This window comes from Homarus americanus, unplaced genomic scaffold (assembly GCF_018991925.1).
Source record: "Homarus americanus isolate GMGI-L3 unplaced genomic scaffold, GMGI_Hamer_2.0 scaffold33468, whole genome shotgun sequence".
NCBI lineage: Eukaryota > Metazoa > Arthropoda > Malacostraca > Decapoda > Nephropidae > Homarus > Homarus americanus.
This window is the reverse complement of record NW_024714177.1, coordinates 8,893,210-8,908,035: the sequence shown is the minus strand read 5'-3', so window position 1 is coordinate 8,908,035 and position 14,826 is coordinate 8,893,210. Positions and strand designations below refer to the sequence as shown.

The following is a 14,826-nucleotide window of genomic DNA, read 5'->3' as shown; positions in this document are numbered from 1 at the left end:
CCCCTCCCCAAGTACCAACAACATTGGTTGCTCACAGTGGGCAGGGCTTTGAAGTAGAGGGAAAATGTGGGGTAAAATACTAAAAAGAACATCAAACAAATCCTTGAAAACCTTACTTAACCCTTCCTAACCGAAACAAATCCTAAAACTGTAGAAAACTTACTTAATGCGTGTTTTTTTTTTTTTGGTGTCTAGTATGTTATGGTGATGTTTTCGGTGTTCAGATGATTGAGTAGGGACCCATAAACTCGAAAGCGATTCCAAACCCTCCAGTTAGCGTTAGGTTGGTTAATTATCAAGTCAAATAAGCTGGGGGCTAATTATATAGGAGATCTTACTATCTTTTGGGAGTTTTAAATGTTTCTGGTAAATTAAATTCACTCCCCAGTCAGCTGTGACATATCAGGGGCAGATTTTTATTCAGTAAAATCGACATGCACTCTACATTAGTTCAACATACATAATTATAAACAGTGCAGGCACATAATATTACAATGGTAAACACTAAGTCGATTTAACAAAGGACAGTTAATTTGCCAGGTAGATAACAACCTACATGTATTGTACTGTATTGAATTCGTTGCATTTAGGTAAGTTATATATATATATATATATATATATATATATATATATATATATATATATATATATATATATATATATATATATATATATATATATATATATATATATACACATATATATACTGTATTTAAATTTTACGTTTTCTGTAAATAGTCATAACATTGTTTTCTGTCATAATTATGGAGAGACTATAGTAGTTTTATAAAGGATATGGAAATTTTTCTCAATTAAATTAATTTTAAGGTCAAGAATCAAGAGAAAAACTAAAAAAAAAAACTCCATAATACAAGTAAGAGCATTTATATAAAATTCTGAGTGTGAAGATTTTTATATAGTTTTAGAGATAGTGAGTTTTATTATGTCAAAAGCCATTCACATAGGTCATAGCGGGATCCTATTAGTTTAAGATAGGTAGTAAAGCCGTGTTTTTATGATACTTTATGATTTGTACGTTAACACTTTTAGTATCTTTTTACAGGATTTCAGTTTTTTCTCGAGATATGTTATTAGTTATTACCTAACCCATATGAATATTTTTTTTTATTTTTTTATAATGTATTGAGTTATGTAATTAGCATAAAATGTCATACAATATGGTTTTATCACTGAAATATGACTCATTTATATTTTACGTGAGGTGTCGGGACGTGGTGGCGTTAGAACAAGAACTTTCGATTGTCTGAAGATTACGCCCCCAGCATATTTCACCTGAAATTTAAACACCCTAACGCTAACCTAACCCAACTCTCCCAGATAGCGTTAGTGTGGTTAAACTTCAGGTGACATAATTAAAGTGTGGGTGAATCTTCAGGTGATTCATTTTCGATTTTTAATCCATTTTACACGTTCACAAGTGGAAACAATCCTAATACGTGGATCCTAGTGTGTGTGTGTGTGTGTGTGTGTGTGTTCTCTTTGCCCCTCATAAGCATCTAAATTCACACACTCCGCTCTCACTCCCTCTCCTAGTATGGTCTATGAGTGAGTTCCATCCCCCCCTCTTCCTTCTTTTCTTCACCCTCTCTCCTTTTCTTTCCTCTCCTTCTTTCTCTTCCACCCCATGAATGTATCATTTATACCCCGTCTTTTTCTTCACCCACTCTTCTGTTTCCATTCTCTCCCTCTTTCCTTTCCCTCACCCATGACTGGCCTACGAGCATGTGAGTCCCCCCCCTTTTCATTCCCCTCTCCTCTTCCTCCCCCCCCCCCGGCACAGTGCCTCTCAGTGCCACTCTTCACTCGCCAATTGCGTCACGAAGGGATTTCCTACTATTTTTATCTTAATGAGCGACCGCTGTTACCGCCCTCCCACAACCCGCCAACACCTCCTCCTCCTCCTCCTCTACTATCTGTGTATCTGCCTCGCCATTCACATAACGTTGGCGTCTCCTAGCATCATAAACATTGATGCAAAGTTGACCTCATATTAAGAGAGTGATAAGCAAAGTCTCTCTCTCTCTCTCTCTCTCTCTCTCTCTCTCTCTCTCTCTCTCTCTCTCTCTCTCTCTCTCCACTGTAAACATCTGTCAATGAGTGGTGAGTAATGCCAGCTTATTAACGTTTTAGAAGGAAGGAAAATAATAGTGACTACACCGAAGATAAACAACGCTACTGCAGGTGCTGTACGATACGGCAGAAGTGTTCGCCAGGCTGGTGGTGTATCGACCATAACAGGGAGGGAGGGAGCGGCTGATTGCTTGTGGTGGCGGCAGTTATCTTGTGGCACGGGTCCTTTAAATTAGGTACCGCTGGATGAAGACAAGTATTGTTACGGTTGGTTGTAAACATGGCCATGGTTCACCACTCGACATAGCCATGGTTCACCACTCGACATGGCCAAAGTTCACCACTGGGCATGGCCAAGGTTCACCACTCGGCATGGCCATGGTTCACCACTCGGCATGGCCATGGTTCACCACAGGTTCACGGCATGGCCAAGGTTCACCACTGGCATGGCCAGGTTCACCACTCGGCATGGCCAAGGTTCACCACATCATGGCCATGGTTCACCACCACTCAGCATGGCCATGGTTCACCTCCATGGCCAAGGTTCACCACTGGCATGGCCAAGGTGGCATCACCACATGGTTCATCGGCATGGTTCACCAGCATAGGTTCACCACTCGGCATGGCCAAGGCATACTCGGCATGGCCAAGGTTCACCACTCGGCATGGCCATGGTTCACACGGCATGGCCAAGGTTCACCACTCATGGCCATGGTTCACCACTCGGCATGGCCAAGGTTTACTCGGCATGGCCAAGGTTCACCACTCGGCATGGCCAAGGTTCACCGCTCGGCATGGCCATGGTTCACCACTCGGCATGGCCAAGGTTCACCTCGCATGGCCATGGTTCACCACTCGGCATGGCCAAGGTTCATGGCATGGCCAGGTTCACCACTCGGCATGGCCAAGGTTCACCACTCGGCATGGCCAAGGTCGGCATGGCCATGGTTCACCACTCGGCATGGCCAAGGTTCACCACTCGGCACAAGGTTCACCATGGCCAAGGTTCACCACGGCATAGCCAAGGTTCACCACTCAGCATGGCCAAGGTTCACCACTGGCATGGCCAGGTTCACCACTCGGCATGGCCAAGGTTCACACTCGGCATGGCCATGGTTCTGGCATGGCCAAGGTTCACCGCTCGGCATGGCTAAGGTTCTCTCGGCATGGCCAAGGTTTCACAAGGTTCACTCGGCATGGCCAAGGTTCACCTACTCGGCATGGCCAAGGTTCACGGCATGGCCAAGGTTCACTCGGCATGGCCAGGTTCACCACTCGGCATGGCCAGGCTGGCCAAGGTTCACCACTCGGCATGGCCAAGGTTCACCACTCGGCATGGCCAAGGTTCACTTCGGCATGGCCAAGGTTCACTCGGCATGGCCAAGGCGGCACCCACTCGGCATGGCCAAGGTTCACTGGCATGGCCAAGGTTCCCCTCGGCATAGCCAAGGTTCACCACCGGCCAAGGTTCACCACTGGCTTAAGGTTCACTGCTCGGCATGGCCAGGTTCACCAGGCCACTCGGCATGGCCAAGGTTCACCACTCGGCATGGCCAAGGTTCACCACTCGGCATGGCCAAGATTCAAAGAGTTCATGTTGTCATCAAACAAAAGAGTTGTGAGATTGTACTTGTAAAGCATCGGTTCATCTCCATTGAGTAGAGCTGTCAGTACACTGTGTGTGCATACACACACACACACACACACACACACACATATATATATATATATATATATATATACTGTATAAACAAAGAGATGGGTAAAACATACATACATTTACATGAGTGGCGGCTCAACAGTGTAACGTCAGCACTCTATGCATGAATAAAAAAATATTGTGGTGCCTGAGGCTAGTGGCGCCACTACCACCATCTTGATAGTGTCCTGCCCTGCTGCACCACTGTGCTGCAGATGTGCCCTTATTGCTACTGTACGTCACTGCTGTTGCAGATGTACCGATGCTACTACGTCACTGCTGTTGCAGACATACTGTGTCAGTATTGCCGGCTGCTGTTGTTGCTGTGTTAATTCGGGATGCTCTCTCTCTCTCTCTCTCTCTCTCTCTCTCTCTCTCTCTCTCTCTCTCTCTCTCTCTCTCTCTCTCATGCAAACTCACATTTTTACGTGTGTGTGTGTGTGTGTGTGTTTGTTCACTTGGCCCACCTGTGACTGGCACACACACACCAGTAGTATAGTTACACTAGCCTGCATGGGAGTGAATCACGGCTGCTGACAGTAACGCCCCACAACGCCTCTTATTATTATTGAAGGTTATCACTAGACCAACAACATGGGTCTAACTAACCACAGGAAGATGGCTACAAAAAATAACTTAAATACCCAGCTTTATTTAACTTGAATATTATTAATTTGAGTTATGTTATTTAGTTATTTTATGTGACTTTGGATGTACGAGATAATTAAAGATGTTTAGATTGGTGTAGCAGAAAGTTCGCCCATTCTCAGTTTATTTCACCTGAAGATTAATTACCCTATTCTATACCTGTGTTTAGGTTAGGTTAGATAAGGTTAAGTTAGGTTAGGTTAGGTTAGGTTAGGTTAGGTTAGGTTAGGTTAGGTTAGGTTAGATTAGGTTAGGTTAGGTTAGATTAGGTTAGGTTAGGTTAGGTTAGCTATCGGGTTATGATAGTTATAATACTGATGGACGAATCTTAAGGTGATCCAGTATTAATTTGTCTCAAGGAAGGAGGATTAAGACGAGAGATGTGGGATTAGCTTAAGGTCTGATCCATAGAGACGGATTTGTGTTCAATTTCTTCTTTGTTTTCTTTTGTTGTTGTTTTTGTTATTATTGTTATCTTCTCTTCGTTGGTGTTTTTTTTCTCTCGTGGTATAAGGTTTGCACTCATGTATATTTTGTGTGTATGTATGTATATATGTATGTATGCGAGTATGTGCGTTTGTATATGTATGTATGAATGTATGTTTGTATGTGCATATTTATGTATGTATGTAAGTATGTATGTATGTATGTAATGTATGTATGTATGTATGTATGTATGTAATGTATGTATGTATGTATGTATGTATGTATGTATGTATGTATGTATGTATGTAAGTAAGTAAGTATATATGTGTGCGTTCGGTGTGACACAGGTTGTCAACAAGACACTCACAGAGGCCAGAGACAGACAGACAGTACACACCTTCCTCTCACACTTCCCCGGTACACTCTGGCAGCTGTTGTGGATCACCTGAAGATTAAACCACCAGCGTATCTCACCTTAAGTTTAACCACCCTAACGCAAACTTAACCTAACGCTAACCTTACCTAACCTAACCTAACCAAACGCAAATTTAACTTAACGCTAACCTAACCTAGCATTATCATACCTAACCCTAACCAAATCTAACGCTAATCAAATCTAACTCTAACCAAACCTAACCTAACCTAACCTAACGCGAACCAAACCTAACCTAACCTAATCTAAACTAACTTAACCCATCCTAAACTCAGGTAACCCTCAGGTAGCTTTAGGCGAGTTTAATCTTCAGGTGAAATAAACTGGGGTGTCTAATTATCAGTGAATGAACTAGGGTGTCTAATCATCAGTAGGAAGGTAGTGAGTGTTATCATCGCACACACAGACACACACACACACACACACACACAAGCACACACACACACACACACACACACACACACACACACACACACACACACTATAACTGGGCTAGAAGTGGACCCTCTCGACAGCAGGAACAACCTCCTCCACTCTCCACCACAACACGGATATAATTCATAAGACTTGTATGTTCTATATTTACATATCAATAAGGTGAGGGAGGAGACATGTTCCATTGGGGGACTGATTCGCTAATCCGCAGACCCGAGGCTGAAAATTCGAATCCTGTTCCAGTGTTTTGGATATTTAATTAAATCCTTCTCTGTCTATGTGTTTATGTTATTATTAAAGGAGTTACCAAGCGACCTGTAGTATTTTTCTCGACTCCAAGTGATGTCCTTAATACTGATTATTGTTAACTAAATGAATATACAAAGGGATAACGATACACGAGAAGGGTTTTAACGAAAGAATGAATCCCTTATGTAAATACCAAAAGGTAGAGATAGACCGCCAGCCAAACAGGGGTGAGGCGTCACATGCAAGGGCTCCACACAATGTTGTTTATGAAAGGTATAAATGCAGCAATGATTCATCAGCAGCTTCCATGAGAGAGTTGATTTAGGCGTCGCTCAAGTGTTATCAACTTATTAATATGGGGCTGTGATGTACGACCCCTACCCTGTACTCTGCTGCTTCTCGATTGTTACTGCTACTTATTGCGCCTGCTTCCCTACTCTTATTATTGCTGGTTTGCTCCTGCTATTTGACTGCTACCCATTGTTACTGCTGCTGTGCTTTTCTGTTACTGCTGCTGCTGCTGTGCTTTTCTGTTACTGCTGCTGCTGCTGTGCTTTTCTGTTACTTCTGCTGCCTCACTGTTATTTCTGGTGTGCCCTGCTTTTGTTGCCGTTGCAGTTCCCAACACTACACTACATTACACTGTCCCCCTGTTGCTGTAGGTCGCCTTATGACACAAGGCAATAAAGACACGCTCGCCATTGGGACACTCAGGTTACTAGGACCTGCAGACTATTGGGACACTCGGGCTAAAGGATCCTATAGGACGAGGATCATCCATAACAAGGAATCGTGTAGGATGGAAGTATTTGGCCTTAAAGGATATCATACGTTTGTACAACCGAGGGGTCCTATAGTGAGCATGGAAGAATAGTTCACGATATGAGGGAATCCTTCAACATAGAGGTCCTGTGGATAAGTCCTATAGCAGTGGAGAAGAGTATCAGGTAGATGTGAAGTGGATGTCATGAAGAATAGGAACCCCCGCTTGTTTTACCCGATGATTGAACACCTTATTTCTAATCTAACCTAACCTAATATAACCTAACCTAACCCCCTACGTAGCATTAAGGTGTTTAGTCATCGGGTAAAATAAGCGAGGGTGCCTTATCTTCATGAGATTCGGTAAATTATACCAATAGAAATGTTGGTGCCACGTGGAGCAGCAGCAGGTGTGACCCAGCGTGGCCTCGTGCCGGGCGCTGCTCCTGTAACCGGAGGACAGGAAATAACTTTTTACGTGAAACAAAAGTAAAGGAAGACTACAAGTACACATGTTGGGTCTTGTGTATCTGGTGTGTTGCCCTAAACTCTGTCAAGAATGGTGTTTGTTCAGTAATTATATCGTACTGTACGAGTGACAAGTTATGGATGAATGTGGCGGCATAACAGAAGGTACACCTTACATACACTCTGAGGACGTGAGCAGCTGAGGCTGACGTAGGAGGATGTTTGTCCTTCCCAGAAACAGTGAGGAAACACTGACAGACACACATGGCACATCGCTGATGAGTGACCGTGACGCACACGCCAGGAATGTGTGTGTCTTGTGCTGCTCTGAGACCCACGAGGTCTTCCCCGCATGTTGAAGCTGTTGATCACCACAACAACATTTACAACAACTGCCACGTTCCTGCCTCTTGTTCTATATAGATTCTTTATCAACGTCTGAGTGTACGTCTCATGGCTTCACAACGTTTTTACTTTTATGAAGATATTAAGGAATATATATATATATATATATATATATATATATATATATATATATATATATATATATATATATATATATATATATATATATTTATATTTATATTAGCCGTTATTTGACATACAGTACTCATATTGCTCTCATCATTCTCAGTCGTGAGCAGGACGAAATTTATTGTCTTCTTCAGTACTGGAGAATCTGTGTAGCTGTTTCTTCACTTTATTCATTTCCAGCAAGTGCGAGCACCGTATATCCTGTGAGCCACACAACACAGGGTCGACACCCAAAGGTCACGGGGATAACGTTACCAAGTGTGCAATGTGTTCCTGCGTTACATTAGTGTGTTATGTTGCAAGAGAGGCGCTGGTCCCCCACTGAAGTGTCTCATCAGACATGACTTTACGCGGGAGGTGGAGTCCAGGCTGCTGGAGGCCCTCAACTGGTCGATGAAGGCGTAGAGTGTGGACGTGTCCTGCCCCGCCCTTGAAGAGCAAGGTGTGTGAGACACTGTTTGGTAAGAGGAGTGGTTGTGGGCGTCGAGAAGGACTGAGGGAGGAGGAGGGCGTGAGGATGGGCAGTAGGGCGGGGGTGATGGAGGAGGAGCGGGAGGGAGGGAGAGAGTGTAGCAGCAGCATGGTGGAGGGGCCCTGAGGTGGTCAGTCGTCGACACTCACCACCATCGAGGAGGCGTGTCGCGCCCTCACCCGGAGCCCCTCGCCTACCCGCCCTCACCCGGCACACACTCACACGCCCACCATCGCGCCCCTCCTGCGTGTATGTTCCCGGTGAGCAGTAGTTAACTTGATCCGTGTACTGTACGTGTATAGTTACTGGTGGTGATACAAGAGGCAGGAGGTGAGTGATGTGTGTCGCGAGAAAACACGGGCAGGAAGGGACCTTATCCGGCCAAACTTGACCAACAGTAAACATCAGAGTGCATGGCTGAAGAAAAACACAACAATATTACCAGATAAAGAATAAAATCAAGTACATCAATTGTTACAGATATTTTCCCCGAGTATCTTACACTAGCAGGGCACTGTACACAACACGTCACAGAGGTGCCAAACATGTGAGAGGAAAAAGAACGGATAAGGAGTGACACACAATTGGAAGACTAGCAGTAGTGGCTAATGTTAAAGTGAGGAGAGAGAAGGAGAGTGAGGAGAGAGGAGGAGAGTGAGGACCTCCACTTGGCGACGCTTGCGGCTCACTGGTCAATATGACCCCTACTTACTACCTGTTGGTGAGTACCTTGTTTATGTTGCCATACTGTCCTGACCAACTGGGTACTGTCCTGACCAACTGGGTACTGTTCTGACCAACTGGGTACTGTTCTGACCAACTGGGTACTGTTCTGACAAACTGGGTACTGTTCTGACCAGCTGGGTACTGTCCTGACCAACTGGGTACTGTTCTGACCAACTGGGTCCTGACCAACTGGGTACTGTCAACTGGGCTGTCTGACCAACCAACTGTTCAACTGGGTACTGTTCTGACCAACTGGGTACTGTCCTGACCAACCTGGGTACTGTCCTGACCAACTGGGTACTGTCCTGACCAACTGGGTACTGTTCTGACCAACTGGGTACTGTTCTGACCAACTGGGTACTGTTCTGACAAACTGGGTACTGTTCTGACCCATTGAATTGAATTGGAAGTTTATTTAGCCAGAAAAACACAGATACAGAGTGGATAATAATAACAATATTAACATGGCTGAGCCTGTTGAGAGCCAGAGCTCTCTTTTAGGCACCTGATATATACTATACATTTATCTCAAGGAAGTATTATGTAACATTTAGTATCATCTGGAATAGTACACATAACATGGTGGTAATAAGAACATATCAGTTTGTTACCACGGCTATCGCTTCGATTTTTTTTTACATTTATAAGTATATACATAATTTACAGAGGAATTGAAAAACATAAATATAATGGGGAAGCAGTACAACATGGGTTGTACAGTATTAAGGTTGAACAAGAGGACAGAGCTGTCAGGATTATGTCTAGTTGGCAAATATATTTATTGCAATGGTAATTTATTATGTATTTACATGATAATTTTTAATAAAACGGTTTTGATGGTACAATACAATCAGGTATATACTGTATAGTAGGTATTACAAGAAATATTAATACTTAGACAATAGATATTTTTAAGAGATGATTTAAAGGAAGGGAGCGTAGTCTTTGCTCTGATGGGTGGAGGTAAGTTGTTCCACACCTTCACACCATGATATTTTATGGAGATCTGGGACTGAGAGGAGCGCATGGGGGGTGGTCTTAGTAGCTCTTGGTGCCTTAAGTTGTATCTCTGATTATTCCGGAACTGGAAATAATCATTGTCAAGCAAGTGATTGATAGATTTGTAAACAAAGAGGGCACAACAGTAGGTGTTAATATCTTCGAATTTTAACATTTTCAATTTAGCAAATTGTTCGTTTGTGTGATATTTTTTTTACAAGTAGGTCATTGTCCGTACAACTCTCTTTTGTTCAGTAACCAGGGATTGTGTTTTTGAAGAATCAGAGGCCCCCCCATAGTGTGTGACAGTGTATCAGGTGTTGGTAAACAAGATCATGATATATTTCTTTCATTGCTGTGAAAGTAAGTGACTGTCGAGTGTGATACGGGATACCGCACTGTGTATTGACTTTACTGTGAATAGCTTGTATGTGGTTTCTCCAGTTACGTTTCTCATCAACAATAACTCCGAGGAATTTAGTATTTTGTTCGAGTTTGAGGACTGTATTACCAAGGTACAGGGGGTCCAAGTCTGGGGGCAAGTTTTTCCTTCTGTGAAAGATGTGTAGTGGGTTTTCTCGAGGTTTAAGGTCAATTTATTACGTATTACCCAGGTCCTGACTTTAGTCAATTCAGTGTTCATAGTTCTCGTCAAGGACTGTTCTGACCTACTGGGTACTGTTCTAACCAATTGGGTACTGTTCTGTCCAACTGGGTACTGTCCTGACCAATTGGGTACTGTTCTGTCCAACTGGGTACTGTCCTGACCTATTGGGTACTGTACTGACCTTTTGGGTACTATTCTGTCCAACTGGGTACTGTCCTGACCTATTGGGTACTGTACTGACCTTTTGGGTACTATTCTGTCCAACTGGGTACTGTACTGACCTATTGGGTACTGTTCTGACCTACTGGGTACTTTTCTGACCAACTGGGTACTGGTCTGACCAACTGGCTACTGGTCTGACCATCTGTGTGTTGTGGGGTCCTACTGGGTGTTGTGGGGTCCTACTGGGTGTTGTGGTGTCCTACTGGGTGTTGTCCGGTCCTACTGTGTGTTGTGGGGTCCTACTGCGTGTTGTGGGGTCCTACTGGGTGTTGTGGGGTCCTAATGGGTGTTATGGGGGTTTACTGGGTATTGTGGGGTCCTTACTGTGTGTTGTGGGGTCCTACTGTGTGTTGTGGGGTCCTACTGGGTGTTGTGGGGTCCTACTGGGTGTTGTGGTGTCCTACTGGGTGTTGTCCGGTCCTACTGTGTGTTGTGGGGTCCTACTGCGTGTTGTGGGGTCCTACTGGGTGTTGTGGGGTCCTAATGGGTGTTATGGTGTTCTTACTGGGTGTGGGAGGTCCTACTGGGTGTTGTTAGGGGTCCCTACTGGGTGTTGTGGGGTCCTACTGTGTGTTGTGGGGTCCCCTACTGGGTGTCAGGGTCCTACTGTGTGTTGGGGTCCTACTGTGTGTTGTGGAGTGAATGCAGAGTCTTGGAGGTGTTATGTGGTAGATATAGTGGTGGTTGCTGGTAGGTGAGTGGTGGTTACTGAGTAGATATGAAGTGGGTGGTTACTGGTAGATATAGTGGTGTTACTGAGTGAATATAGTGGTGGTTGCTGGTAAATATAGTGGTGGTTACTGGTATAGATATAGTGGTGGTTACTGGTAGATATGAAGTGGTGGATTTACTGGTAGATATAGTGGTGGTTGCACTGGTAGATATAGTGGTGGTTACTGGTGGATATAGTGGTGGCTACTGGTAGATATAGTGGTGGTTACTGGTGGTATAGTGGTGGTTACTGGTAGAAGGAATTAGTACCCAGTTACTGGTAGATGGAGTGGTGGTTACTGGTAGATATAGTGGTGGTTACTGGTAGATATAGTGGTGGTTAGTGGTAGATGGAGTGGTGGTTACTGGTAGATATAGTGGTGGTTACTGGTGGATATAGTGGTAGATGTAGTGAAGGGTGTCGTGGTATATGAGTTGCATAAGTGTTAGTGGCCAGGGTGTTGGTGTGTGGTGGTAGGGGGAAGTGTAGTGACCCTGATTACACCCTTTTCCCCCCTCCCCCACCACCCCAACCTTCCCTACCCTCTTTGCCCCCTCCCCACCACCCCAACCTTCCCTACCCTCTTGCCCCTCCCCCCCCACCACCCCAACCTTTACCCTCTCTTACCCCTCCCCACCACCCCAACCTTCCCTACCCCCTCTTACCCCCTCCACCACCCCAACCTTCCCTACCCCCTTACCCCTCCCCACCACCCCAACCTTCCCTACCCTCTCTCACCCCCTCCCCCACCACCCCAACCTTCCCTACCTCCCCCTCCCCTTACCCCTTCCCCCACCCACCCCAGCCCCTACCCCCTCTTGCCTCCCCCCACCACCCCAGCCTTCCCTACCCTCTCTTGCCCCCTCCACCACCACCCCAACCTTCCCTACCTCCTCTTACCCCTCCCCTACCACCCCAACCTTCCCTACCCCTCTTGCCCTCCCCACCACCCTTCCCTACACCTCCTCCCCACCCCCCAACCTTCCCTACCCTCTTGCCCCTCCACCACCACCCCAACCTTCCCTACCTCCTCTTACCCCTCCCCCACCACCCCAACCTTCCCTACCCCTCTTACCACCCCACTTCCCCCACCACCCCAACCTTCCCTACCCCCTCTTACCCCTCCCCCCACCACCCCAACCTTCCCTACCTCCTCTCCCCTCTCCCCCCCCCACCACCCCAACCTTCCCTACCCTCTCTTACCCCCCTCCCCCACCACCCCAACCTTCCCTACCTCCTCCCCCTAACCCCATCCTTTACCTCACCCCTACCCTCCCCTACCCCCCCCTCCCTACCTTCACCCTTATTACCCTTCTTTACCCCCTCCCTACCCCCACCCCTCCCCACCCCCCCCTCCCTACCCCCCCACCCCTACCCCTCCCCCCCCCCCCCCTACCCCCACCCCCACCCCCTACCCCACCCCCTACGCCTACCCCACCCCCCCCTCCACCCCCACCCCCCCCCACCCCTACCCCACCCCACCCCACCCCACCCCCCCACCCCACCCCACCCCACCCCACCCTACCCCTACCCCTACCCTACACCCTTATACCCCTACCCCTGACCCCCCAACCCACCATTCTTCTCTGAAAATAATGAGGTTTTGTCCAGTGGAAAATTGTCCGGATAAATTTTGTCCAACGGGGTATATTTGTCCAGACAGACTCGGTAAGACAAACTACTCATTAATTATAGACAAGATGTAACAATTATACCAGAAGCGACACGAGACACCAGTAGTAGTAACAAGTTTGTGTAGAATTATAAGACAACTCACTGAAAAATATATTAAATTATTATATACTCACGTTTGGGTTATTAGTGCAGTAATTAGGGAGTATTTAGCTTTGTTGTTATAATGTGTAGTTGGTGGGTATAGTTGGGTATGTGGTACTTGTATATGTATTTGACTTGGTATAATGTCTCTACTGCTGTTATGGGTGAACTAACGACTCTCCGACATCATTATAAACCTCTATAATGAACCAGTTACCAGGGTATGTTTATCTGCCCATTACTTGTGCCATTAATTTGGGTGAAGACGAGACCAGTTTCTTCGTATGTTGAGGATGTGTGTTCTGATATACCATGATACATCCCTTCCATCATGTTGAAGGTCTTGGTGGTGTATCCTGCGGTAGGTCATTGATGGGGTCTTTAGGTTCCTCAGGTGATCTTGAGAATTGTATTATTTCTCAGCTCCGGGTGCCATTGTCCTCGGATCACCTGATGATTAGCCACCCATAGCTTATTTCACCTGATAATTAAACACCCTAACGATACCTGGGAGTAAGGTTAGGTTAGGTTCGCGTTAGGTTAGGTTAGGTTAGGTTCGCGTTAGGTTTGGTTAGGTTAGGTTAGGTTAGGTTCGCGTTAGGGTAATCATCAGGTGAAATAAACTGGGGTGCTTATTCTTCATGTCCTCTTTACTCCAGTCACTTATCCCGTGTCGTGTTGCCTCCTTGACACTACCATCCTCGTCAGCCGTGAGTAACAGTGTGAATTTCCTCTTAAAATCTTGTACATATTTGTCTAATTCATCCTGTAATTAGTTAAGTGTATAGCTCATTGTCTTGGCGGTGGTGAGGATGAGTTGGGTGCCGGGGTGTGAAGTGGACGACTCTTGTGTTGGTGTGTCTTGGTTTGTTAAAGGACTAGTCAATATTCTTTAAAGGTTGTTAAGTGTGTGTGTAGACCGTCCGGTAGAGTGAACTCTTGCACGCACCACGACAAACGCACCGGAAGTGTCCTAACATGTACTACACACACACACACACACACACACACACACACCAGGGTCATGACCTTCCTGGCACTAATCATCAGTGATATGACCTCACAAACGGTAGATATGAGTGTCACCATCTCACAATTTGCCCCCGCTCCCGTGAGGGGGCTAGTTTATTGGGCACCTCTTTGCATCCTGTGCAAGGCGAAGTGCAGAAGCGTTTACAGCGCCCAACAGGCAAGCATGCGGAGTTCATGCTTGCCATCGTGACTCATGCATTAAGGGCGTAAATGCCTGAAGGGACACTGAAGGTGGAGGTAAGTGTTGTGACCTGACATGACCCGGTAGCTGTGCGGTGCCGCTGGTCACATTGCTGGACGGTGTTAGAGTGTTAAGAACCATAGCACAGATTTAACGTCTGTCTGTCTGTCTGTCTATCTGTCTATCTATCTGTCTGTCTGTCTGTCTGTCTGTCTGGGTACCTACCTTTTTATCATCTTGTATGTCTTTTGGACTATATATGTCATTGCTTGTCTGTCTGTCTGTCGTTCTGTCTGTCTGTCTCAGTGACCTAAGACAGCCAGAGGAAGGAAGCAGAGGAACGTTGTCTCAGCA

At 45.8% G+C, this 14,826-nt stretch overlaps 1 protein-coding gene across 2 annotated transcripts in view; it reads left to right on the top strand.

The window, feature by feature from the left end:
- The first annotated feature begins 8,049 nt into the window (after positions 1 to 8,049).
- Positions 8,050 to 14,826, top strand: part of LOC121877974 (ADAMTS-like protein 4) — a 54,079-nt gene continuing 47,302 nt past the window's right edge. The window contains exon 1 of one of the 2 annotated variants that reach the window (XM_042383944.1): positions 8,050 to 8,187. Coding sequence is in view for 1 of the 2 variants with exons in the window: in XM_042383938.1 (XP_042239872.1) it covers positions 8,915 to 8,938 (24 nt within the window). In the remaining variant the exon portion in view is untranslated. Of the gene's footprint in view, positions 8,188 to 8,321; positions 8,939 to 14,826 lie in introns of those variants that run through there. The other variant, XM_042383938.1, reaches the window with a different exon arrangement.